The following is a 27220-nucleotide window of genomic DNA, read 5'->3' on the forward strand; positions in this document are numbered from 1 at the left end:
CATCGAAAAACATAAACATCTTCTTACATATTATTTGTTATTTTATATTAATCATATAAAACAGTTATAAACAAGTAAGATGTAACAATAATAATTAAAGATAATAAATATAAAAATCTTGAATAATTTTTTAATACTTCTTTAAATAAAATAATAAATAAATTCATTGAAAACGTCTTAATTAAGAGACTATCAATTAATTACGACAGTAACGTGAAAACCATCTAAAAAAAACATGATCATCTTCTTATTCGTACATATAATTTGTTATTTTATATTAATTATTAATCATATAAAACAGTTGTAAACACGTAAAATGTAACAATAATAATTAAAGATAATAAATATAAAAATCTTGAATAATTTTTTGTAATACTTCTTTAAATAAAGAACTCGCGCATTTATTTCTTACTTCTTTGGTAACCGACCGTGACATAGAAAGAAAGATATTGGCGCCCCTCTCTCTTTCTTTCTCCGCCAACGGCGCCACAGCATTGTTTGCTGCTTTCCTCCGCCCCCATTCTTTCCTCTTCCACTTTTTTCCGATCTGCATTTGCATTCTCTTTAGATGCCGCTTTTCTCTCAGTCCTCGCCCTGCTGCACCGCCGCGGCGGTGGCGGGGATTAACTCGTCGGACCGGAAGACCAAATTCACCTCAGCTGCATGGAGGAATTGCAAGGTCACGTCTCCACTTCTTCGTCTCTCCGAGGTGCATTTCTTGGCTTTATAGTTTCTTCGATAATTTCAATGTGTTGCAAATTTAGCATACGTCATATGTCATGATCGCAAATTTTACTGCTGAATTTGATCGGAATTTGTATTAACTTAGCCAAGAAAATAAGTTGATGCTAATGTTGCCGTTTGCGCTTTGTATTTAGTTGCGCAATTGTTAAGTGTCTGTTCCGTGATACGTTCATTGCGTTGAGTCTTTGAGACATCGTACCTCTCACGTTATGTATGGGTTCTTTTTTTGTGTAGAATGACAAATTCAACGTTTCTCGGTTAGCTCTTGGCCACTCTAGGCGGGGAGTTAATGGCCAGACCATATCAATGGCATTAGTGGGCAACACTGTTGGGAAAAAAGGGGAGGTGGCCACCTCCTCTAGCATCTTGGTAATCTGAATCCTCATTCCATGCGTTTTGGGGTTAATTCATTTGCTTCAATCGTGTGTTTACATTGGCACTGTAAAAAGAGAAGAGACGTTTGTTGTATTTTCTTAGTTGCAAAGTCCGTCAACTATGAAGTTTGTTTAGTGTGTTTAGTGAACAGATAATAAAAAATAGAGTCCAAGTTCTCAATTCTGATGGCAAAATACAACTAATGCTTTCCTCTTCAAAAACGTAGTATCTAATTTATCCTTGTTTATTGTAACTGAGATTTTTGTGCGTCCTTGTCTGCAGGCATATGATTTGATTCAGGGGGAACTTGTAAGTATTATTTATTTATTGCCTCGCCATTTCATCTAATGGGATTTAGTTTTCAGTTTTCAGAGAATTAATCTTTTTACTTTCTAGATTTAGGGTGTTCCATTCAATCCATTAGAATATTTATGTGGTTGAAAGAGTGGCTGTGTTCATTTTTAAATCTAATAACAACAATCACTACTAAGCCTTTTCCCACAAGGTGGGGTTGGCTTTAGGGATGTCTGGAAGATGTAATGGCTTTTGGGCATCTAGTTTGACTCCTATAAACTTCTTTATGTATCAATCAGAATAAGCTCATTTTAACTTATTCCAATAAATTCCATGGCTAAATTTATGGTTTAAGCCCTAATATAAGAGCTCATGACATGAATAAATGCTTAATTAAGTTGCTAAACCAAACACACTCTTAATGATATTAAGCACTGATATGGAACAAAAAAGTTGTTGACCGTACAAATCCATTAATGGCTTCTTCACAAAATTGTTTTGAAACTATATGAGGATATTTAGACAAAAGTTAGTAATATAACATTGGATTGCTGCAATCCTCGTGTATTTTCATAAGTTAACGAATCTCATTAATATGATGTTGTGTAAAGCTATAAGAGACTAATATGCTGGCATAATTTCCTATATAGGTGAGATGGAGTTCTGTTATGGACAGATCTTTACCTGATCCACCAACAGCTGTTTTTCTGCATGGGATCCTAGGATGCAGGAAAAACTGGGGTGGGTTGTTCTGTGTACATTTTATTTTATTTTTGCAAGCCTTTGGTGATATAAATTTTATGCATGGCCTGAATTGTTTCTATGTGTTGTGCATGGTTATGATTTGGCAACAATGTGTTCTTCATTGATCAAATCACTTTTCTGTTCTACATGCTCCTTTAGAGTAGCTAGGCTGGAGATCTGGTTATTTATGACTGATCGTTCCAAAGCTCCTTTTTGTTCAGGTGAAATGCATTATGAATTAGTATGTGCAAGTATATAAGTTTGACTTGGACAATTTCAATGAAAAGGCATATAATCCCTATCATTTTGTTTCATGTAACTTTTTGAGTAATGGGCTTAGATACACTTTTAAGTTCATCTATTTGTACTTTCTAAAAAAACCCATTTTGTTTCTTATATTTCCAATTCTATAGGTATGATTCATATTCTTTTAGGTTCAGTACTGTTTCTCTTGCTGTTGATTATAGCTGATAGGTGCACATATGTCTCTTTTCGTTACTAGTGCAGCCATTCATCAGAAAGATATTGTAGTATTGCATGAAAATCTAATGTTGAGTTGATTGAAATTATAGAGACTAAAATGAGAAAGATTAAGTTCCCTAAAACATAAGAAGTTCAAGCTTTTTCTGGAATTTCTTGTGGGTTATGACTATAAGCGTGATTTGTAGGATTTCTTTGTTGGTGCACATTCATCCTATTAGAAAGTTGGTCCTTGGTTGATTATTTGCTCTCTGAGTCTTTTCAAGTTTTCTTGACATATAAATAAACTAAATTTAACTTATTCATCCTTCTTTAATTTCACAAGAAGCTTTGTTGGTTAAAAGATTGGAAGTCTAAGTCAATTGACATGTATTTATACATTGGGTAGTTAAATGCTGACATCCTTATGTGGTTTTGTTAAGGAGAAATATTTGTAGTGTGTTAATAGAACAATAAACGAGTCACTTACCCTTAGCTTTATTATTATATGGAGCTAAATCTTTTTTTTTTTATTTTTGTGGATATTTTGTTTTTGTTGTAGTTTTCATGTGGTTTCTGATATTTAAGTTTGATGTTATATTTGCAAAGAAGTATTTCTGGTTTGCAGTCAAATATATTGAGAAAGAAGAAACTGTTAGTTAGTTTCATAGTTTGCTGCTGAAAGAGTGATATTGCAGGAAGTTTTGCTAGGAGATTGGCTCTAGAGTTTCCTACATGGCAGGTATTTTACTTTAAATTGTTATGCTGAGTTGTCTAAGGTACTATTTGACATGTTAATATTTATTGTTATAGCAGGTATTATTCATATGAAATTAATTTTAATCCTCTGATAGCATGGAAATACCTGCACTGCCAACAAACCATTTATAGTCACGAATTTAAAACTTTGTTAAAAAGATTCTGTTTAAAATGGACGATGCAACACTTTCTGGTTTATTGTTGGGTGATGAGTTTGGATCAAATTATTTGACTCTGATTAGATAATATTTTGTTTTTTGGGTATCTTAAATTTTGAGAGTAGGGGTCCAATAATTTGGATTTACAAAAGTCTGAATCCTGTTTTATTTCTTTTTGTTTGCATTGACAGATCCTTTTAGTAGACCTACGATGTCACGGTGATTCAGCATCAATGAAGAAGAGAGGTCCCCATACTGTAGCATCTGCTGCTAGTGACGTTCTAAAACTAGTGCGTTTTCTTTATTATGTTTCTTTAATCATTGTCACATATATGTGGTAGGTTTCCTAAGGAATATGGGAGAGGGTCTATTAAATTCACTCCACCCATTCCTAATGAGATTTAAACTTTTGTTCTACTGTATGGAAAATCTAGTTTTCAACCATTTGCATTTCCTTGGGTACTTGCAACTCACCCTGACCCTTCCTTTGTCTTCTTTGTCTTTCATGATTTACGGTCTCTCTCTTGTTTGGGTGAATTCCTCAAATATTTATTGGCTTTACCGCACCCCTTAATTTTAATTGCAGTATGCCGTCCTTTTTAAATTTTTAAAATGCTAAATGATATCAATTTGTGGGAATTAAAATTCCTTGTTTTTTTTTCAAATCGAAACATTTTTTGAGTTAAGGGAATATTTTTGCTATAGATAGAAAACCTTGGAATGTTAAAAATTTAGGTCAAACTTGCTTGTTGATTAAATTCTTGCGGTTCTGTATACATGTAATTTATTTTTCCTTTCTTGTAATTACTTCCTCTTTGTTCTTGTGGATAGGTTCGAGATCTAAGAATAACACCTCGTGTGCTAGTTGGTCATAGTTTTGGGGGGAAAGGTTAGTCACTGATTCTTTGATTAAGTTAATTTTTAAGTGCCTTTTTTTCAGTATACATTCGTCCATTTTTCAGTTGTTTTGAGCATGGTGGACCAAGCTGCAAAGCCTCTTGCTCGGCCAGTTAGAGTAAGTCCAAACTCCATTCGTGTTTGCTTTTGCTGGATGAAGTATCAGCTATCAACTATTTTTATGTGTTAACAATATGCAGCATGTTGGTTTTTAAATCCCATTTCCAATATAACATTTAACAATGCTTTAAGGATGAAAATATGGATAATGGAGGATGTATAGCAGTTTCCCTTAATTGTGCTGACACTAGAATATATGCATGAGGCTCAGATGGAGAAACTCCTAGGATGATATGAATTTATTCTCCATGAAATATATTTTTTGCTATGGTGATAAGTTAGCTTGAATCTATGTATTATACTATTCATGAAGATGCACAGAAAAATTGTCTGGTAGGATAAAATGCTTACTATGAGTATTGGATTTAGATGGTCATTTGATGTTTAAAGTGTGCACAACCCTCACAGGTTGGTAATTATACTCTATAGAGGTTCAATTACCAGAGGAATTAAACATCAATTGTAGAAATAGTAATAACTAAAGTGTGCTGTTAACCATTTAATTATGACAGCCACCCTCACGATGGAGCTATTATGCTCCTAGCTTGTGACCAATGAATCCAGCCTTATGGTGGCAAACACAGCTAAATGCAGCCAAATTTCCTGTGGTGAATAGACAATTGAACTCTGTTGAAATCTATGCCTATTGGCTCAAGTGAGTGGACTGAAAAATTCTATCCAAATAAAGAGAACACCACTGATGGAGTAAGTGGCTACTAGTTACTGTAGTTTGTGAGAATGGAAACAATGGAAATACTTCACTGGAATTCGGTTAGTGTGATTGAAGCTGGAGTTATGTCACTGGTGTAGTTGAGAGTTTGGAAAAACATATCTGATTAAGGATCAGCCGAAAAGATGCTGGAGGAGTATGGTGGTTGGAAAAAGCATCACGCTTACATTACATGTCCTTCTGTGTGTGACAAAATGAGCAGAGGAGAGATGCATGCATGAGGGGTTGCATGCAAATGGCAGAGATGACGAGTCTTTGTGTTGAGGGAAGGGGATTCTTCTGATCAGAGGTACTCATCAGGGACTGAAGATGCCAGATAAAGGGACCAGAAGTTACTCATCATTACTTAACTGTGTATCTCAAATATAGTCATTAAGGAGGTTCTCAAAATAATATTGGTTCATATGTGAGATCTATTTTCAGATTGGACCCCTCTGAAACTCCTGAAAATTGAATACATATTAAAAAAGTGAGACTTTAAAAAGATGAACATAATGAATTAAGACTACTAAAAAATCAGCCGGTTAAAAAAGTAAGAGTTGACAAGGATTTAACTGTAGTTTCTGTTTTGTATGTCTGTATATATGTTTGAGTGCTTCTGAACTGTTTCATACTTGTTAACTGTGCTATTTGAAGGCTTGGGTTCTGGATGCAACGCCTGGAAAAGTTCGAGCTGGTGGAGACGGAGAAGATCATCCAGCAGAACTTATATCCTTTCTAAGCACACTGCCCAAGGAGGTAGATCCTTATTCTTTTTTTATCCCTTTCAATTAATATTTCTTTCAGAGAGAAACAAATATAGTAGATGTTAATTTGATTCAATGTGTCACTTTTGTTTTAATTCCTCAATTTTAAGATTTGGTTGTTGAGTTTGATCAAAATTCATGTTTCGATAATGATGCATGAAAATCGCAAGTATGACATTGTTGTCAAGTACGTGATCGTCAAAGCAACCAATTGTGTGTACAAAATTGTGAAAATGGTACAAGTGCTTTGACACATCACTATCAAAATTGTCCCGATTCAAAATTTAAGCTCTCTCTGATAGGCGATGCGATTGGCCATTCAACTACAATGTAGAGGAGTATAAAGAGGGGGGAAAGAAAAAATATAGGGAATTATGGGAACAAAGCTGACCGCCATTGTAATTTCTATGTAAATTTACTTTTATTATTTACATTTTGTGCACTTTGGATTGGCAGCTCAGTAGCATAATAAATATCTTCCTTTACACTTTAGCTTCTTTTTTATGAATAAATTTACAAAATGCTTTTACTTTTGGTGCTATATTGTGACCTAACCTTTTATTTTTCTATGATCATTTCCTCAAGGAAGATATCTACAAAGCACGAAGTTGTACGAGCTCTTATCCAACAAGGATTTTCCAATGATGTGGCACAGGTACAACTATGGTATACTTTGATATAGTGTTAGAAATATCATGTTTATTGAGAGTACGTGTCAGAAATTTCGTGTTTAGTTGGATACTGTATACTTTTTATGAATCACTGATGATATATAAATATGGCCATTGTTGGTGAAGCACATGCCCAGTAAAGTAGTTTGCCACTACCCTGTTTGCACCTTTTGACCCTTCAGGCTTTCACTGTCATTTTATGCTAGAATGGTGTCATAATAATTATAGAATGCATGATTAATGGTAAATTTTGGTGCCTTGAAGGCACTATAAATTCTAAAGTAAAAAGTTTATAAAATTGGCATCAAGTGATGGGAGATGTTTATAATACTGCAACAAAATTTAACAGTCTGCACATGGCCTGTACGTGTAAATTGAGTTAGAAAATCAGTCCAAATGTAAAACTAGTCAGTCAATTATGAACATATCTGTATCAACTATTCATAGATGAACACTTGGTTTTTACTTCTTTTGGAAAGTACAGTTTGCTTGCCTATCTGATTTGTCACATTTATAATTGTTTCACCAGACGATTGATTAAACAAAATTTCAAGAGCTTTGTTATCCTGATGAATAAGTTGGATGCTACAAAATTAACATAACTCACTTTAAAATAAATAAAGATAAAAACAATAGATTTTTTTGGCAATTTTTGTCTGTATTAATTTTTTTTTCTTCTGTTACCATGTCTAGTGGGTTGTGACTAACCTGCGACCTTCCAGCTCTTGTGGTTCACAATCGTCTGGCTTTGCATGGGTGTTTGACCTAAGGGGGATTGCAGAAATGTATCAATCCTATGAAGAAACAAATTTGTGGTACATACTGTTATCCATGGTGACAATGTTAGCTGTGATATATTGATTTATCTGCCCTACTTCTTTGGTTGAGACGGGTCCTTCCTGCTTTCAGTATGAATTAGAATGGCAGTGCCAGGTCCTATATAAGTATGATTGTTAATTTTATATTAGGCTGTTTGCTGAAGGAAATCACATTTAATTATGAACTTAATCTTTCCACACGGAAGATTGTGGAACCAATAATGCTTTGTGCTTCTGTTCATAGGAAAATTGTTGAAGATGTACCTCGTGGAGTGCATATGAACTTTTTGAAAGCAGAAAGAAGCTTGCATAGATGGGCTCTTGAAGATCTTCGGCGGATCCATGCGGCTGAAGAGCTTGCAGCTGAGGAAGGAGGTGGAGTTGAAATGCACGTCCTTGAAGATGCTGGCCACTGGGTATGTTATGTCATTCAGTTATTTTTTTATAGAACGATCTCCTCCCGTACCTGTCTTTAACCTTTCGAGATCTATGCTATCGTCCAAAATACTTTCAATATAGCATCCTGGATTATAGGGAATAGTTAGGGCTGGTGATTTTATTTACTATTAAATAGATATTAATACTAGGAGATAACATGGAAACTTCACGATACTGGTAAAAACGGATAAAATGAATTCTCAAAAGTGAGGGGTTGACCCTTTTTAGTAATGTAGTGGCAAGACAGACATTTTCAGGTTTTACCCCTAAGGCTTGGGAACATTGCACGCTATCAGCTGTCTTTCGTCTAAAGATCAACGTTGTTAAATGGTAGCACCATGGTAGAATAGCATGCTGGATATTTTTGCCAACTACCTTTAGACAATTCGTGAAGAGGGGTCTGCTATGACGGTACCATACTGCAACCGTGTGCGACAGAATTTTGCTTTTCTGCCACATGCCATCTGCCATTGATAACGCTGCAAAATGTTAAACGTTATCCCCTTTTTTATGTTTGGTCAATGATTTAATGTATTTGGAGGCTAATAAGAGTTGTTTTAGAAAAGTAAGTGATTAAGTAGACTAGCATAGATCCCCATATCTCTGCATATATTGTTTCCCCCACGCATCCGTGTCAAAAGCTAAGGGCTGAAGCGTTTACCATACGCATAAATTTATTTTGATGCAAATAGTATTTTCTCTCCTGAAAAGGACAAGGTATATTCTTGGAAAAATTTCCCGAAGTTGATATTAAGTGTTTTCTTGCTAGTCAAAAACTGAGGAATTCGTTTAGAGCATCATGTATTGTTAGCGATAGGAGAAAGGGATTACATCCACATGTTTAGTGATTTAAGTGGTGGTTAGATTCTTCCACTGTTCTCACTCTGTTGTTTTACTAAGATTTGAAATTTTGTTATGTAGTTACATATTAATGATGTAATGAGGATGAATTATACGCCATTTGGACTGTTTGTGATTCCATTTAAAAGAGGATTGATTTACTTTTTCTCTGAACAGGTGCATGCTGATAACCCAGACGGACTCTTCAGGATACTGTCATCATCTTTCCAGGGAGGCAAGACCTGAGATTGCAATGTCTACTAGATGGGATTTTCCCTTCGAAGTTTGACGCCATTCCTTCCCATTTTCTTTGTTTAGTTATCCCTTTTGTATATGCTATTTTATTTTTTTCACTGTAATAATTTTTATCGTTACCCTATTCATTAAATCTCCTCCCATCCCATGTTTTATGTCATCTGCAAGTAGCGTTGATGTCCAATTGTACGATCGTTGCTTTGGTTGCTTTGTCCGCAGGTAATTCTCCACTACTTAAATATCACATTCCTTTCTGTGTTTTTATGTCCTTCCTTAGTGCTTCCGTTGCGATTTGATGTTTCTCTGCAATTGCAAATACCAGTTCTAATAAATATGTTGGAAAAAGATGCACAGTTTACTTATGGAAATAAATACTGTGAAGTTTCAAAAATTAATCAACTCTCTCTTACCCACTTGATCCTGTGTTAGCACAATGTTGCTCTTGCAGGGATTTGCGTTTGCAACTGTCCTTCTGAACTGAAAATTCTGTCAAAATCTGAACTTAAAAAGGATTAATGCATCCATAATTAAAATTGAATAACAAAAACTAGTTTTCTATCCATACATTAAAATAATAATCGTTGCATACTTCATAAACAATAAACTATGATCGATGCTTACACAAAAAAAAAAAAACTCTGTAGAAAATTTATATTCGTGAATGGCAAACTTTTCCAGGTTGTAATCTTGTAAGTGATTCATTTATAAAGTTCAATGGCATGATTGTCGGCTTGGTCTTGTATGATGCTATTTTGGTTACTGATCATGCTATTCATGGGGTCAAAACTAGGCCACGTTCTATGTACTATCAATAATAGCACCATTTCTATTGTGGTGCAAATCATTTTCTAATACGAAAACTATAATTTTCATGCCTTCAACCAATTCATTAATAATGTTAGCACTTTTAAATTTTATTTGTATACAATGACAATGCCAATAATACGATATTATCTTATACACTTTTTGTAATGCATTCTTTATTATTGGTTGAAAATTATTAAAAATTAAAGATACATTTTTGAAAAACCCGACTACAGGATTTTGATTATCGAAACTAATGATTTTATGATTTTTAATGATAGAGTTACTAACAAAAATAATTGTATACCGTCAGAAGAAAAAAAAAATTCTCAATCCTTTGATTCAATTTTAACAATTGTGTAATGATATTTTGTATTCTTTTAACATGGCAAAATTGCAGTGTAAGGAGTATCTTAACATTGTCCAATGATATCTAAATTAAGAATAACCATGACAATTACTAAATACAATAATTGTCTAAAATGAAAAAGGTTCTCTATAATATACACGAATATTCATAAATAGATGCATGCATTTTAAAAGGATCCTTGCTAAAAAACTTTAAATACTCCTTGTTATATTACAAATTTGTTTTGTAAAATCCTTTTGAATATTAGTAATGATTGATCTAATTGTATTTTGTAAAAAAATTTAAAGAATAATTATGATATTTTATTTTAAAAATTAGAATAGTATATATATATATATATAAATCCTATAATTCTTCATAAAAATGATGTTTACACAAAATATAATAATAATTAAATTATAACTAACATAATTTTTTATTATCTGATATGTATTGATAAAATATTTACGTAGCTTAACATATTTGACTTCGTAGTATATGATTTTTGGATAAACAGAAATATAATTTTGTGATAAACAGAAATAAAAAAAATGTTGATCCAGATTTAATAAAATTTATTTGTTATTATATGATATTCCATTTCTATCAAATAAAATTATTATTATTATTCGCATTAAATCATTTTGTGGTGCACCTTATCCTAAAAACTAGAGAAAGAAAGGGAAAAAGAAGAAAAGGAATGAAAGGATAGTTGTGGTGCTTAATCCATTTTTGCAAGTTGCAAAGGGAAATAAATAGAGATGAACACATGCATGTGACGTGGCATCTCCAAACTCACTTTTTATTTACCCAACCCCAACCCCTCAAACACAACGCAAGACAACACAACAAAAATTTCTCGCTCTCATTCTCTCTCTCGATTCTACTCTTCTCTCCTTTCTTCCGTCAACGGCGTTTCTCACTGTGGCCACCGGTAAGCTCTTCTTTCTCAGCGCGCAATCTCTAATTCTCTCTTTTTCCGATTATTGTTTTAGGTTCAATTTTCTGAACGCTGATTTAACTCGCTTTATCCGTTCAACTTCTTTGTTGAATGTGTGAAAATGTAATTGTATCGCAATAATACCGAGTTTTAAACTAGGATGAGTTGACTGCTGAATCTGAATTCTGAACTGCGGCTAGGTTTCATTTCGTTAAGATCCACCTAAGGGTGAAACTAAGTAGTGTACGCTGCTGATTTTAAGATTTAGGTGATGATAGCGTCTTCAATTTATTATTAGCGAAAGAATGATAGTTGTTATTGCAACGCACTCTCGGATTCGGTTTGAGGTTCGTCAACCCTAAACTATTGCATGTATAATTTTTAGGACTCTTAGCACATGTTTCACACACTCTAGATGACTTAGATTGGCCTTTTCTACTCCTGCTTTATCAGTTCCCATTTTAGACGAGCTTCTCAAACAACACGTGTATAAATGATAGCCTTGTCATAATTTGAAATCAGCTCATTTTTCAAAAGTTGAAGTGCATACTTGATTAGAACTTATTGGAGAGTTTGATTGATTTTATATTCCTATTTCTTCTCTTGTACGTGTTTTCCAAGAAGTTTGCAAGTGTTTGTATATTATTTCAATCTTATTTCGGTCCTCATTTTTTAATTCCTGAATATTTTTTACTCTCTCCTCATTATATCTTGTGTAGTCATCATTTTTGTCATCTCTTAATCAAGCATTTCCACGTTCAAATACATAAATTACTCATCTTGCTTTACATACATTGTCATTGACTTTGGATAATTTTGATTTGAATATGCCGGCTGTGACCATTTATTTTTTATAAATATTTCATTAACATAATATTAAAAATATTAATTTTGTAGATATAACTTTTCTGACATGAAAAATTCGTTTCTTCGTTTCTAGGGTGAACCTTTCCGGTTTGTGGACACGCTTTAATGTACAGAAGCAGCAATATTGTGGCTAGGATTTTTAATCGTCAGATTTGCACTCCTCCTCCTGGCACTAGTGTAATTTCTTTTCACTACCAATATTATTTATTGTTGTTTTTTCTGAGAATTATTACATGTGTTGTCTTCTTTAGCCACCTTTTTTTGGGGAAGAGAGTGTTAAGAAGAAATTGTACAATGATTGGGTTGTAAGTTGTAATTGTAGGAAATGTGAACATTCCCCGGTGAACTATCACAAACATGAGTTAGGGAAGATAAACAAGGTTTTGCTTTGTCTACACTTTCTGTATTTAGAGAGGTTGGACAGTTTATTTGATTCTGGTCGTGTTATGCAGTGTCAAGTATAACCTGATGTTTTTAAAGTGGAAGCTTGAAATGCAAAAGATACATATGATGTGCCAATTTGGAAAATTTGCTTTCACTTTTTGAATTTGTTGTCTTGTTCCTCTGTTGAAGGAACCTGAATCGAATTTAATTTTTGCAGGTGTAATTTAATTCTTGCAGGTTCATTATGCTCGGTGTTTCTATGAAAATTTGGTGCCAAGTTACACTATTTATGAGGTTGAGTGCCCAGACCACTTGTTTCGTAAATTCACTGATGATGGACAGTACCTTATAAGTTTCAGCAGAAATTATCAGGAGCTGATCGTTTATAGGCCTAGATGGCTTTCGTTTTCATGCAAAGATGAAGATTGCGATAAACATGATTTGCCATCTAGAGCTAAAAGATTTGACAGTTTTTTCACCCAACTATATTGTGTACCACTTGCTTCTTGTAATGAGCTTATATGTAAAGATTTCTTTCTTTACTTGGAGAGCCAGCAATTTGGACTATTTGCTACTTCAACGCCAGCCCAAGTTCCTGATGCACCTGCTGTAGGAGGAGCTGTCCATGGTGTTCCTTCAATTGAAAAGATAACTTTCCACCTCTTGAGGTGCGCATTCATCATTCTTTATATTCATTTTTTTTTTCTGATCTTCATCATAACAAGACCAATTCCTGATTTTTCACCTGTTGAAATAGACTGGAAGATGGAGAGATCTTGGACAAGAAGGTCTTCTGTAACGACTTTGTTAATTTAACCCATAATACGGGTGTCTTCTTGTATGATGACCTATTGGCAATTGTATCACTTCGCTATCAAACTATACATGTTCTTCAGATAAGAGATGCTGGTAACCTTGTTGATGTACGGGCTATTGGGGAATTCTGCCGTGAAGATGACCAGCTTTTTCTCAATTCCAATGCTCAGGTCAGTTAGCTTTTGGTATTGACTTTATTTTAATGCGTTTTGTTTTAGCACACAATTACATAGATTGTCATGGACTTTGAGAAAAAAGAAATTGTAACATTTAGTGGAACTGGGACATGCAACAAGAGTGCATGGGTTCAAACTTCACAGTTCAATCCACCCCATTTTCTGTTCCCTTACCTTCTCCCTCCTCTTGGGGCTTTCCATTGGCCACCCGTATGCTTCAATAGTGGGTCCTCCCTTGAACTAAAATTGTTATTTTAAGGATACTTAAACTTGTCCAATTCAAGGGCATTACTTGGCGTGGCAACAAGGATGCTGGCTTATGACTTAGAGGTCATGGGGTCAAATCCTAAAAGCAACATATCTGCTTGTAGGGTTAAGGCTGTGTGTACTTTTACCTCCCTAGAGACATCACTCTGGGTGAGAACTCTTGTCCGTGTACATTGGGCTGTCCTTTAATGCTTTTACAATTGATTTTTTTTTTTTCAAATCACCGGGATGGGTCATCTCGGGAATGTTTTTCAATTCTGCTTCAGTGGTTCAAGTTAATAATTTTGTGGTCATCTTTAATTGTCACTGCATCCCAATCATCCCTTATCAATTATGAAGCCATTCTAGCTCAATATTGATAATTCTGATGGTTTTGTGGCATATGTAAAGAGCTAAACTCACAAAAATATAGGCCAATCACCAATCATTCTGACAGGGCATGGCATTTTCTGACAAAATTAAACAGCTCCAGTTTCCTGGGAACCACATTGAAAATCACATGCATCAAGGCCAGACTAATCCGGAGAATTCTTTCCTGAGTGGAATAAAACAGCGATTGCTTTCATTCATATTCCAGGGACTATGGAATGAAGAAAGAGATGAAACATTGGTTGGTCTTCAATTTTTTTTTTATTGCTGTAAAATATTCTCCTGTATTTTACATAGCTTTTATTCTATGATTGACGTGTACAGTTCTTATATTATATTGGAAGGTTATCCCCCTCCCCATCTTATACTGAAATTCTTTCCTTTTGCTCTTTAGAGCAAATCGTTTTAAAATCTCACATCTTATATGCTGTCACTTACATTTGAACACTGTTTGTTGCTCTACATCCATATTTCTGTGTCTTCACAGGAATATAAATGTGTGGGAATAGAAATGCATGGCACTTGTTTAGTTGTTGTCCGACACAGTCATTATTACAGATGCACACAAACTTTTTGCATTAATTTAAAAGGAGAAATTACAATGAAGGATTGTTGGTAAAATAATTTTCATTTCAAGAATCAACCACAAACCAGTTAATCAAATTCCAATAGTGGTTACTGAATGATAACCTATTGACTTTATTAACCACTTGTATTGTATGTTTAATGATTCCTGGACTGTAATAAACACTTTCGGTGTTCCTTCTCTCTAATTTTCCGTTGTCTGCATTTCCGCATATCCCATCTCTATTAGGACAATTTCAAGCATGAGTATGTATATGGATAAGAATATATTCTAAAATGTGAAATGCCAGGCATGCATATTGCAGCAATGCCTTTTTATAGTGACAAGAAACGGTTTGTCATATATGTACCTTTAAATGTTTACCCCTTCAATTTTTCCTGATTACTGTTTTGAATTTTTTGCTGTTTTTATTTTGTTTTTCCGAAGTTGTGGGGGCACATGACTTTGGCTGCTATTGTGTATATATGACTTGATCTTCGTATCTTTCAAATTTTTTTTACAATTTATAATTTTTTTTTATTCCCCTCCCATCTACCAGAGGATTCAAGGGCTTAGGAAGAAGTTTTACTTCCACTTTCAAGATTATGTTGATTTGATTATCTGGAAGGTAGGGTCTTTGACACAGCTTTATCATCTCAAGAACATTTGACTAAGGAATGTAACATTACATCTGTTTAACTCGTGGGCAGGTACAATTCTTGGACCGACACCATTTGCTAATCAAGTTTGGTAGTGTAGATGGAGGGGTGAGTTCTCTTTGTGCCTTTTCCTTTGAACTCTCCGTATTCTTATTGTACCATTCACAGACTCCCTGAGTAGAAAGCAAATTACTTCTAAGAATATGAGAGTGCCAAAGCCTAAATATAAAATAAAAATGATATAGCATTTGTTGTTTCCTTTAGCTTGCATATGCGGCCGTCCTACTTGAAGTAGAGTAAAGGTCAACCTATCTTGTTGAAAAGTATTAGTGTCAAAGATAAATGCTTAAATCTTGACACTGATAACAAAAATGGTATTTTTCTTTTAACTTGCCTCCTCAAAACATAGTTTCACCATCCTATTACTGAAATTTAATTTAGTTATCAGACTTGGTTAGACAGGATGGAATTCTTTATCACTAGGCAGTGGAGATCTCATGCAGTCATACCATGTTAGGGACTGACTTTTTAGAGTTTTACAGTTAAGTGGCTCCAAGAATGAATTTTTTTATGTTACAATTTGGTACAGATAGAAAAAATTGGGCCAGGGCTCATGTTTAGGTGTTTAACTGATTAAACATTCCAGAAAATTTCAACCTGGAGATTCAAGTGGAATCATTATGCTCTATCGAAGTAATATGACAAATGTGTTAATCTTTCATGCTTTCAAGCCTCAGGTGTCACGAAATGCTGATCACCACCCTGCTTTTGTTGCTGTATATAACATGGATACAACTGAAATCATATCATTTTATCAGGTACATTTGTTTTTCATCTTGTTCTATTTTCTTCTTGGGTTCTATGTGTTGTTGGTCTGTTGGTGTTTTTAGTGACTCGGTTTTAAATCTTATCAGAATTCTGCAGATGAGCTTTATCTGTTGTTTGAGCAGTTCTGTGACCACTTTCATGCAACATCAAGAAATTTGATATATATGAATTTCATATCTTCTCATTCAAACAATATCCATGCACGGGAACAGCTACGGAGCATAAAAGATAAGGCAAGCAACCCTTCACAGGTAGTGAGGTTTTGTTGGTTGTATCCCCTCTGCTCTTCCTTCCGGATAAAGGAAAGCTAACGAGTTCTGAATATATATATGTGTGTGTGTGTTGTTTTGCAGTTTGTGAAGAAGATGCTTGCTTCTTTGCCTTTCAGCTGTCAGTCTCAGAGTCCTTCTCCTTACTTTGATCAATCTCTTTTCCGGTTTGATGACAAGGTTTACTATAGATGTTTCTATTTTCCATTCAGTGACCAAAATTATTTTTAATTAAATTTTATATATTTTGGACAAAGTTGGGTATATGCTTTTGAAAATGGAGTTCCAGATGTTAGATGAGCATTATCAAATAATAATTTCGTTGGAATTGGGAATCACATTGAGGTCCTCCTTTGGAGAAAGACTATAACATCAGTTGGACTTATTGCTTAGGGCCTCTCTTTTTATCCTGTTTCGTAAGGTACCATGTTGAATGCCCATTTTTCCAATGTTGAGGCTTTTAGATGTGTGGAAAGAAATTTGAAGCTTAGTTTGTTTTGGTGGAGATGCCGGTGACCTTCGCAATACTGATGTTGCCACCTAGTATCTTAAAAGTGATATAGTTATTGGAATATGGATTGTAGGGCCCGATTACTGATGTAGAGATTCCTATTTTATTGAAAAAAGAGGGGTGACATGAAATAGGAGGTTGCTTGTATACACGCATTAAGCATACGCACATGCGCAACTATCTGCAAGATTTGCTAAATAATAGATGAAAAAAATCCCGTTGTTTAATTAACTTTTGTTTCTCTCCTTTATAGTCCACACAATATATGTTCTTTCACTTGCGTAATTTTAATTCTTGCCCGTCCTTGCAGCTGATTTCTGCAACTGATCGACATAGGCAGTCAACTGACCATCCAATCAAGTTCATTTTAAGGAGGCGTCCATATTCTCTCAAATTTAAGATCAAACCAGGTGCGTTTTTCTCTTGTTCAAGCTTGTATTGCTTTCTAAACTTAAAATTGACAAGGTTCCCGCACTTTCGAAAGTAAAATAAGGGATGGGATGTGGGTTTTCTCATATGGAGTATGCGTGATAGAGTGAAATGCATTGGTAATTATTTCCGACATGAATCAACAAGTTATCCACTCAACATTCATCTGCTTTCTGACATAAACTCAACGAACTTCGTTAATTAGGTCCTGAAGCTGGTAGTATGGACGGTCGTGCAAAAAAGATCTCTTCGTTCCTTTTTCATCCAATTTTGCCCCTTGCCCTCTCCGTTCAGCAGACTATGTTCCTGCAGCCTTCAGTAAATATCCACTTTCGAAGATGAGCGTAGAATTATAGATTAAGAAGAAAAATGAGTGTAGATTCTAATGATTACCGGTACTTCCAAAATACTTGTCTTCCACTGCTGAATCAAGAGGATGTATATTTAGTCGGTACTTCCAAAATGGTATTTCAATCAGATTCTAATGATTGCCGTGACAGTACTTTTAAATTTTGCTCTTTTGATTTTAAAGTTTAATTAATGGTTGTCTGATGTCAGAAATATAGCATTACACTCTTATTCAATCCCTGATAAGATTCTCAACAAAGCTTTTTCATCTGTCTACGATCTCAATATTCATAATTTAGTATTTGATGACAGAAATGTATATTCTATTCTCGTACTTTTATTTACAAATGTTGAACTGATTACTGAACATTTTATCATTAAGAGTATTGAAAAACTCTTATTGGCAACAGAAGGTTGGTTGTCTCCATTCCTAAGCATTACAAGATTTCTTTATACGTCACTGAAACTTTTCGTGTTACACATGATTTACAAAAAGATTATATTGCCTTAATATGAAATATATCTATTTGTAGGTGGATCATTTTCCTAGATGGACCACACTTTATAGTTTATTTAATTTAGTTTATTTTGGAATAATATTGTGATTTTTAAACTCGTGTTAAAGTTATCACTTAAATCACATAATTCATATAATTTCAATAATGGATTACAATTTCAAAAAGTCCTTAAAATTCTTAAATATTATAGCATATTAGTTGGAAAGGTTATGTATTATTAGGATCAAGTCTAATAAAATCTTTTTATCGAAATACAGTAAAATTTAGGTTTTTTCTTTAGTTATTTGATTATAAGAATAGAAAAATAATGGATTCAAAAAATATTTATTAATCAAACAATGATTCTTATAAAATTCTTGTATTAAACTAAAAATTACAAAAAGGTTTAAAAATATAATGTGATCGAATAAAATACACAAAAAGTAAATTAAATTAAATTAGTAACAGTCCAATGATTTGCGGAATAAACACTTCTCCTCAACTGTATTGATGAATGAACAGGAGGAGAGTGAGAATATATATGATATAATAATATTCTATGGCTAGGCGATTACATTACATGATAATCTTGGACCTAAAAAGTAAAGGAAACTCTAACGAAACATAGCTCCTCCAGTGGGGGCATGAAGTCCTAGTACTACTAAAATGGAATTGAAGATTTAGTGAAATTCAACTCAGGTGACTACCACAGGTGTAGGAGCTCCTGCAATGGTGAGGTAAGATCGAGTTGAATGTTGAGTGGGATATGTGGTATGTGTTTCAAAGGATTTATTATTATTATTATTATTATTATTATGATATGTTTGATTGAAGCCAGACCACTTCATTTGCATGAAACTACTCTTCCTCCACGGACCCACATGCATTTTCTTCTCCTTCATTGATTTCTTTGCAGCATTGCACATCACTCGAACAATCGCACTTAAGTTCTCTGCTTTTCCAATATAAAACTGAGGCAAACACGAGACCAGATACTGGTAATTTTCACCCGCTTTTGCAATCTGAAACTGCTCTCTCAATTCCAATTCTATCAGAATATGAATCTGCTTCTTCCTTGTTGATGTCTTTGCAATCACTTCAATATATTCGTGACAACCTCCTGGAAACTTTTTCGTCGTTCCCCATTTTGAAATGCATAGCTTTGTACTGAATCCTCTGTCTCGGAGCTCCGTCACAACTTCTCTTCTCAAACAGCTGCTGCAATCCCATGGGTTTCTCTTCAAGCAGCTGCAGAAATCCGAACCCTTCACCTCTTCTATGATTCTACCAACCTCTACTCTCAATTTTGACCCACCTACATGGTAACGCTCCAATGTTTCCTGAACAACATTAAATCATTTTTAACTCCCTCTCCTTAAACATCATCGTATTTCCAAACTCCCACCGATATAAATATCATAAAACATAGTCAATTTTATAAAATTTAATTTTATTTCTTAAAATAATATCAAATTTTATTTTATAAATTTAATCTATTATTCCACTCGTTATTAAATTATTTATTATTTTAGAAGATTAAATTAGCTTAAAATCATTTTTTTTCTTTTAATATCATGATCTTTACACAATAACAAATATGACAATTCATTTTTTTTTTCAAATGTTCCCATCCCTTTTGTTTTCTAATGTACACAAAAACACGTTGATCACAGGCTGACTCGATCAAGGAAACCATATCTTTTTTTTTTTTTAAAGAATACGAAGTATCTATAACATTTTTTTGGTAGATCACATTTTTTTATCTATCAACTCAATTTTCAACTAGTTATGCCAAATAAATATACCTATATACAAATTAATCAAACAGAGCCATACAATAACTTTCAAATCGATGTAAGTTAAACTTTAAAAGGAATATTCGAATACTTTAAAGCATCAAACAGTTAAGATGTGGTGCAAGTTTAGCAAGCCACAACCACGAAAAAATAAGTAAAAAACAAAATATCAATTCTACCAATTATTTTTTGTTAAATAATACTGTCCCTATCAATTCTTCAAATCAAAACCAATATTCTCATATGTTAGGCAAAAACAACAATCTCTCTTCCTTCTTTTTTTTCTAAAATTAATTTATACACCAATTCACCTTAAAATTAAAACCAGACCAATCAAATTGTTAATAATTTGAATAAATGAGGATAGAAAACAAATTCATATCAATTTTATCTAACTCAATCTTACAAAATCGATCGATAATTCAATCTTACAAAATCAATCGATAATTCAATTTTACAAAATCGATTTATCTTACAAAACTAATAGATAACTCAATCTTACAAAATTGATTAATTATATAAAATTCAATTATATGTTTTAAAAGTATGAATGAAAGAACAATAAAACGAAATGAAAAAGAGAGTTGGTTGAATGAATGTTGAAAAAGTACCTGAAGCAGTGAGACCTGAGATTCCCAATACAAAGTGTTATCGGGTGAGCCATGAGAATGGGTGTTGTCTTGCCACCATAGATCTTCATCAAGCTCTGATTCATTGGAATAATATTCTTCATCAATGAACATAAACACTTTCTCTTCCAAGCTGTCCATCTCTATTCTTTCACTCTTCAACAACACAACCAGAGAACAACTTCACCTTTCGTTTCTTCCTTATTATTCCTGTGCACCATGCAATAACAAATTCATCAACAATTAATATATTTTTTTACAAGTTGGTGGAAGAAGAGATCATAAATTCATAAACAAAATTATGCTCTTCTTACAGAAAAAATCAACATCTCCTGCACCTATTTATAGCCACAGACATGGATATGCATGACGTTAGGTTAATTATAGTCTTACCATCTTATTAATGCTTAATTTCCCATCATTACTTTTCAGAAAGACCGATTCAGAAGACAACCTTATCCAACCACAGTTTAGCAAAATGTCTCTTCAAACAAAACATTTTCATGACCACAATAATTTTTGTCACTCTAATTCAAACATTTAATGATGTGTCCCTATATTTTACCATACTTTTTTTATTTATTTTTTGGTATTGAAGGGAAAAATAAATACATGACAATCTTTTTTCCTTACTGCTATTATTAGCTAGAAGTTTATATTTAGTGGTTGTTTCTTGGGATAAATGATTCTATTATTGTTTCCCTCTCAAAGGCCAAAAGTATTTAATTAGGGAAGAAAATATCTTGCACATTTTTCTTTGATTAAAATGATATTGTTTTTGAGGGCTCTGCATCAATATATCTAATTGTGTGGTGTAGCTGTAGGAAGTGATCATCATCAACCACCCATCATGTACAAAAATATCTGTTATACTGATCTCAATTTCAGGACCACTTTGCTTTTTCTGAAATATGAAATCAGGTTAATTATGATTATAATTATTTTACTCTTCAAGTAAATTATCAAATGGTAATTTATCAGTGTTAAATAATCCTTTTCTTTTCAAATATTCAACCTCATTTTCACATCTCAAGCATCCTTGAAACTAAAAAAAAAAATCATAGAACTATAGAAGAGCCACCACAATCCATTTTAGGAATAAAATATTATCAAAATTTTAGATTTTTGTATTTGTAAGAAGTATTAAATAGTAAAAAAGTGAATGCTGAGTGAATGTGAAAATTTTTGAATATCAAAATAAATATGGTCCTTTTGGATTCAAATTTATCATTGGTCCATAAATATATATAATCTTGTGTAATGGTTCATCATGAAACCTAATGTATCTCATGAGACTTTTAAAAGTATATAGATTATTTCAATAAATTTTAAAAAATTATTGTTAATTTTTTTTCTATAAATTTAAATGTATAATATAAGAATTAAAAATGAGTTGAAAGTTTTAATTGATTATAATAAATAAGATAAACAATATATAAACAAAAAAATCCATAAATTAATTATTTTTTTAAGTTTTAGATTGAAAATTATATTTTAAAATATGCTACAAAAGTTTTCCTCTGACATATATACTGACCTAAAATGATAAAAAATAAACATTGTTTTCCCATATGTAGGTCATTATCAACGAATTAATTAAAATATTTCTAGCACTTTTAACGTTTGGGTGGAGATTGATTAAGCATTAAATATATTTTGAACTTAGATTGGCAAGTTAAAATTAATCATGTATATGTAGGAAACAATTGTAGTGATAGTTTGGTAAATATATCTTGTTACCAAGAGAATAATCTTGTGGTTTATAAAAGTTTCCCATCTCAAATTTGTTATTAGTCACTTATTGTATTTAAAAAATCCTCAAAGTTAGAATAAATTTAAAAAAGAAATATTATATTTAAAATACATTAATTTTGAAACAAATCAAAAAGAAAAAGGTCATAATATTTTTTTAAAAATTGCTATAATTACAGTAAAAATGTGAAGTAAGTTTGAGAGTTAGTTTAGAGAAAAGAGATTGTGGCTCATAAACTGAGTTCATTATCTTCTCTTATCCACACATGCAAATGCAATGATGACGATGCAACACTCTTCACTTTCTCTCTCCCAAACCAAAATCCATGGCTGCAAACCCTTTTCCCCTTTCATGCTCCAAAACCCACATTCTCCGTCTCCCCGCCCCTCCCAAGCCGCCGCTTCTCTGCCACCGCCACTCTCTGCTCTGTCGCCGTTACCGTTACAGTTACAGTTACACTTACAGTTACCCTTCTTGCGCTCCGTCACTCACATGTAAAGCCGCCCAGGTTTCTGTCGCCGAGGAGTCATCGGCGTCCGGTGACAACTGGGTTCCGGTTGTTCCGCTGACGGCGCTGCCGAGGGGGGAGCGGCGTGTGATCATTCAGGACGGCGAGACCATACTGCTGCTGTGGTACAAAGATCAAGTTTTTGCCATTGAAAATAGGTCCCCTGCTGAAGGCGCCTACACCGAAGGCTTGCTCAATGCCAAGCTCACCCAGGTCACTTTCACTTCCTAGTTTATGCAAATCTCAGTAATTATTATTGTTAGCCTTAGAGGGGTTCATGAATTGGAGAATAAAGCTATTGTAGAGATGTTGTGTTACTAATATCTTATCATGTTGAGAGTGGAAATTATGTTGTTCCAAAACTCATTCATCAAACTACATTTTTCAGGTTTTTTGTATCTGCTTTCCCGTTCTTCCTGGGAAAGAGGAAAAATATAATCCCCATCACTCACTAATTAACCCTAAAATATAAAGATTATATTTTACATGTAACACATTCAATGTTACTATTGTCTCGGTCTTTATAGTTACCCCCCCATATTAAGTTGTTTTCGTTATATTTCTAGAAAAATTTAAGTTTTAGTCTTTATAAGACAAAATTATATGTTTTAGTCCTTGCACGTGAATGAAAGTCAATATATGAAGTCCCAATTCTTCAAAATTTAAAATGTAGTACCCATTTTTAATACCGGTTCTCCTCAAATAGTTTCAAATTGGTATCCAATTTTTATCTTTTTCTAAGATATGGTTTGAATAGTATATGAGACAATCATATTTGTGTTTATGACACGAGAGAAATCGGAGTACATACTCTTTCATTCATTCTTTGAAGAGATCCAAAATGGATTCAAAAAGGGATTTGTGGACACTGCAAGCTGCGATTTTTGTATAAATAATAAGAAACAAGGTTTTGGAACATTAGTGGAGATATGAAGGTGTTGAGCTTCTTAAATTTGTTGATGAACTAAACTTAGAAGGTTGTGTTTGTTTAGTTCTGGATGATAACAAGGCATCTCCAATGCAAGACTCGTAAATTTAAAACCTAGATCTTATGAAAAACTCTCAGTGTATCATGTTGATGTGGTATATAGTACAGGTCTTAAAATTAAGACCTGGGTTTTAAGAGTTAAAAAAAAAAACTAATATCAACGTGACTTCAAACCAACATTAAATTAATATTTAACTAGAATAAGTAAATTAATTTTTAATGTTGTTAAAAGGTGATGTGGGAATAAGAAATTGTAAGCTGTGGATGTTATGAGGTCTCACCATTGGAGTAAAACTAGCAAAAGTTATTTAAAAGTGATGTGAGATGCTCAGATCCACATAAAGTAAAATAAGATTGCTTGAGAATTTCTTATAAAACCCTTGCATTGTAGATGGTCTAACATGAAAGGAAAATTAGCATTAGATGGTAATTTATCTATGCTTTTGAATTGTAAGTTATTATATAGAGCAATACTTGTTTTGAGTTCTACCATACATGTTTTTATTGACATAGTTGATCAATACTAGTAATGATTTAAACAAAAACTGTATTTTTTTTATTATCACATTTCTTTTTTTTTTTTAAATTGGGATCATCATAATTATGAATTAATGAGAAAGGTTCAACATTCTCTTTATCAATAATTTGCATCTATTTTATAGACTTTTGTTCACATATTCATGATGTATTGTGTCTTAAATTTGAAAAAATTTATTTGGCCCCATATTTGTATCTTATCATATCTGTGTAACTAGGCTTCATAGAAGTTAAGTCCCGATTTCCCCTGCTAACATCGGAAAAACCGATGTAAAAATTCCCCATTTAAAATAATTGGTCAGAGAGTAAAAACTGTAGTTTCCTCATACAGGGACTAAAGCTTAAAATGATGGCAATCATAGGGACCATAACAGGACATATTATCATATAGTTTGACCTTTATAACTTACGCTACTTGCTGCTTGTAAATTCGGATACCAATTCCCTGCCCTGGTAGCATGATCGTAAAAGGAAACATGAGATTGTGAGATAGTTCTTTTTGTGTTTCCAGTGTGTTGTGCTGTTTTCTTTTTATTTTGCAAATAAAAAATCACTTTTAGCATTATGCTGAAGCAGTGGCCATTGGGTTAAAAGTTTAATGATTTATCATATTTGAAAATCCTTGATGAATGTGTTCATTATGAGTCTTGCTTGACTGATAATGAGATGATCTTTTACAATTATTATGCAGGATGGGTGCATAGTTTGCCCATCAACTGATAGCACATTTGATCTGCGAACAGGAGATATCAAAGAATGGTATCCAAAAAATCCTGTTCTGAGAGTTCTCACACCCGCTTTGAGGAAACTCTTTACCTATCCTGTGAAAACTGATGAACAAAATATCTACATCAGCCTGAGAGGTGGGAAAACCGATGCTTCTGCAGAAATTGTCTTTAGCGGGAAGGCTCAACCTGGTGTAACTGCAACTGATGTCAATGTTGAAGAGGTAACAGCTATAACAAACTGATAATTAATCTGGACCTATGCTATTACATTCCACAGCTGCCCTTTTGACTTATTGACAAGTTGTATGACATGGTTAGGTTAAAATGGTTGTTGATGAGGATCAAGAGGGATTTGGTTTTACTGGGAAGAATGAAATAATAAATGGGAGAGCAGCTGTTATTGGTTTCCTCCTGTTGTTGGATTTTGAACTTTTAACAGGTAAGGGTCTTTTAAAGGGAACAGGTTTCTTGGACTTCTTATACTCCGTCTCTAATGCTTTCAATTAGACATCATCTGTGTTATATCAGCTACGAAAATATTCATCTGACCCTCAGCAGGATAATATGTCCTGTTAGTGTTCGCATTTCCATTTTGTAAGTTCTGTATCTAGTATTGAGTTTAGATCTTGGTAAATGTACAACCTTTTGTTTTGTGTTTTGATGTTACTCTCTGTATACCATACACATTTTTAAAGGTCATAAATGACAGTGGCATTTCAAAATGTTGTCTTCTCCATGCATTTCTTCTATGGGGATCGTTGATCATCATCAAGTGTTTGTTTGGTTTGTGATAGAGATAGAATATAACTCAACCCAGTCATGTGTTTCGATCCAACTGTGTAAGCTTTAGGAACTTATGGTTTTTATTCACCAACAACTTTTTTCACTTTTAATTACAAAACGACTGTTATTTTTACTTCGTTTTCTCTTATAGAAGACTTGCATAGGAATGAGTTAAAATGTTGTTTTCAGTATTTTCTGTACAAATTTTCCAAATGGGAAAATACATAATTAGTTTCAACATTATTAGACGATTTCTAGTGGCATTTCTTGCTTTCTTTCATTACACAATCTAATTGTCTAACAAAGTGCTTCACCAAAGCATCTAGTACACATGATTTAGAACCACTCATCATTTTTATTAGGGATGAAAAAAAAGTTCATCAAGCCGCCAACCCGGCCAAAAAAGGCATGTTAGGGATTTAGTTTCCAACTCGAGAGCCTGAATCAATCCGGTTCGTCAAGTCTGACAGTCTAACTTTATTAAAAAAAAATTAAACATACGTAGTGACACTTCATATTAGCACAGTTCGAAAGTCTGATAGTCTGACCAAAGTCTGGTATAGTTTGGCCAAAATTTAAAACAATCCATAACTCAATATTAGCTTGTTTTCATGAAAAAAATAAAAAATTTCAAACCATTTCCATGTGCTATTAGATTTTTTATTATAGAAAAAAAAACATGTGGGTCAACCTGATAGTGGGCTAAATTGGGTTATAAAGTTCAGAGTGTTTCTCCTACGTCACCCTGTATTCCTTTCTACATCCCCACATCTTTTAGAAATTTTAAAACTATCTCCTACATTTCAAAAAATCCGACATCTCACTTTTTTTCTTCAACTGATTTTGAAATTCGTTGAAGAAAAATTTCTTCAACTTATTTCAAAATTTGTTTAAAGATTTTTTTTCAGTTTTCAACGAATTTTGAAATTTGTTGAAATTTATGAAAAATCTTTCAGTGGACTTCGAAATCTGTTAAAGAAAATTTTTTTCAACAGATTTTTTAAATTCGTTGAAGAATTTTTTTTTCAACTGATTTTGGAATCTGTTAGAAGGATTTTTCATAAACTTCAACAAATTTTGAAATTCGTTTAAGAGTATTTTTGGAACATGAAAGTGTAATGAGAAATGTGAAAAGGTGAAGGGAGAATCACTCCAAAATTCAACTTGCTTTTGATTTTCAACACACGAAAAAAAAACGTTTTTAGTAGTTCAATATCAGATCTGGATTAAACAGGTCGAGATTGACCGTTTTGTCATCCCTAATATTTTATTCAGTCGTTGTTAATTTTTTTATCAAACAAATGTACGACATGAGTTGGAAGAAAGGTGATATTTTTATGAAATATTTTCCCAGCCACGAGAGAAGAATTAT

The 27220-nt window shown here is 33.3% G+C and overlaps 4 protein-coding genes across 7 annotated transcripts; 3 read left to right on the forward strand and 1 right to left on the reverse strand.

Annotated features, from left to right (window-relative positions):
- Window positions 1–403: 403 nt before the first annotated feature.
- LOC124843376 (alpha/beta-Hydrolases superfamily protein) lies at window positions 404–9316 on the forward strand. Its single transcript, XM_047320110.2, has 13 exons — window positions 404–709; window positions 979–1113; window positions 1402–1428; window positions 2064–2154; window positions 3315–3358; window positions 3725–3823; window positions 4365–4422; window positions 4496–4548; window positions 5917–6018; window positions 6616–6681; window positions 7391–7512; window positions 7760–7931; window positions 8971–9316. The coding sequence occupies exons 1-13, from the start codon at window positions 569–571 to the stop codon at window positions 9037–9039; spliced, it is 1179 nt and encodes a 392-aa protein (XP_047176066.1). The 5' UTR covers window positions 404–568; the 3' UTR covers window positions 9040–9316.
- A 1660-nt stretch (window positions 9317–10976) lies between these two features.
- On the forward strand, window positions 10977–17905 carry DET1 (light-mediated development protein 1 / deetiolated1 (DET1)). Of its 4 annotated transcripts, XM_088100535.1 has the most exons (13): window positions 11003–11135; window positions 11404–11488; window positions 12082–12185; window positions 12630–13060; window positions 13150–13378; window positions 14088–14261; window positions 15145–15213; window positions 15296–15352; window positions 15976–16062; window positions 16159–16323; window positions 16426–16521; window positions 17163–17262; window positions 17487–17905. In XM_088100535.1, the coding sequence occupies exons 3-13, from the start codon at window positions 12114–12116 to the stop codon at window positions 17621–17623; spliced, it is 1617 nt and encodes a 538-aa protein (XP_087956661.1). In that variant the 5' UTR covers window positions 11003–11135; window positions 11404–11488; window positions 12082–12113; the 3' UTR covers window positions 17624–17905. The 4 variants fall into 4 exon arrangements, with proteins under 4 accessions (XP_087956660.1, XP_087956662.1, XP_047176078.2 ...); XM_088100534.1 differs by lacking the exon at window positions 11404–11488 and having other exon boundaries at window positions 10977–11135; XM_088100536.1 differs by lacking the exon at window positions 11404–11488 and having other exon boundaries at window positions 10977–11135; window positions 15982–16062.
- Window positions 17906–18559: 654 nt separating this feature from the next.
- Window positions 18560–20868, reverse strand: LOC124843410 (uncharacterized). Its single transcript, XM_088100537.1, has 2 exons — window positions 20534–20868; window positions 18560–19466 (listed from the first exon to the last, which is right to left on the reverse strand). Exons 1-2 carry the CDS (start codon window positions 20690–20692, stop codon window positions 18822–18824), a joined length of 804 nt encoding a protein of 267 aa, XP_087956663.1. The 5' UTR covers window positions 20693–20868; the 3' UTR covers window positions 18560–18821.
- A 1707-nt stretch (window positions 20869–22575) lies between these two features.
- LOC124843417 (Rieske (2Fe-2S) domain-containing protein) lies at window positions 22576–25799 on the forward strand. The gene is made up of 3 exons (XM_047320164.2): window positions 22576–23025; window positions 25029–25286; window positions 25384–25799. Exons 1-3 carry the CDS (start codon window positions 22630–22632, stop codon window positions 25570–25572), a joined length of 843 nt encoding a protein of 280 aa, XP_047176120.1. The 5' UTR covers window positions 22576–22629; the 3' UTR covers window positions 25573–25799.
- Window positions 25800–27220: the final 1421 nt, after the last annotated feature.

The sequence above is a fragment of the Vigna umbellata genome, chromosome 10 (assembly GCF_029865625.1).
Source record: "Vigna umbellata cultivar VRB3 chromosome 10, Vumbellata_1.0, whole genome shotgun sequence".
NCBI lineage: Eukaryota > Viridiplantae > Streptophyta > Magnoliopsida > Fabales > Fabaceae > Vigna > Vigna umbellata.